The sequence below is a fragment of the Penaeus monodon genome, chromosome 15 (assembly GCF_015228065.2).
Source record: "Penaeus monodon isolate SGIC_2016 chromosome 15, NSTDA_Pmon_1, whole genome shotgun sequence".
NCBI lineage: Eukaryota > Metazoa > Arthropoda > Malacostraca > Decapoda > Penaeidae > Penaeus > Penaeus monodon.
The window spans coordinates 38,098,895-38,099,502 of NC_051400.1; the positions used below are offsets into that span (position 1 = coordinate 38,098,895).

The window sequence follows — 608 nt, forward strand, 5'->3', positions numbered from 1 at the left end:
ACAAATTACAGACAAGAAAAGGTTGATTTTAAAATACTCATGTCATAATCTCTGTAAATTATTTTCTATCCATGTCCTCCAGTGCTGTGTTTACTTTTTCTTTTTTGGTGGCTGTGGCAAGATGCCCATATACTTGCAGATGATACTCAGCATCACCTCATCTGCCCCTCCCCCAATGGACACAAGCCTAAGGTCCCGGTAGAAACGACTCACTAGAACCTGCAAATGATGGAGTAATTAGTATTGTGAATTTCTGCTGGTAGTTGTAAAATCCACCAGGCTTTTGTGAATAAGAATACCATTGTGTAAAGAACAGGAAGGCACTACTGGAAGTTTGCCTGTGTCACTCCCATTAGAATTTTCACAAAGAACACTGACAGCATAACCAGAAGTTTCAGGTTATAATATCATGCACATACTTTGTTTATAAGGTTATATGACAATTTAATTTTGCAAATGCTAAAAAAAAATACATACATGCTAATTTTGAAAACTAGACTTTTAAAAACTTGAGACAACAGAACTTATATTGCTTGTATATTCAACAGTTAATAAAGGTCTTACACTAAACCAATAGCTATCCTAAACATTGCCTCTTACCCCATTGG

At 35.7% G+C, this 608-nt stretch overlaps 1 protein-coding gene across 1 annotated transcript in view; it reads right to left on the bottom strand.

Moving 5' to 3' along the window:
• The window catches only part of LOC119582355 (probable acyl-CoA dehydrogenase 6), a 5,726-nt gene continuing 5,118 nt past the window's right edge, over positions 1-608 (bottom strand). The window contains exon 8 of the mRNA XM_037930571.1: positions 1-219. Coding sequence (XP_037786499.1) covers positions 91-219 — 129 coding nt within the window. The 3' untranslated portion in view covers positions 1-90. The remainder of the gene's footprint in view (positions 220-608) is intronic.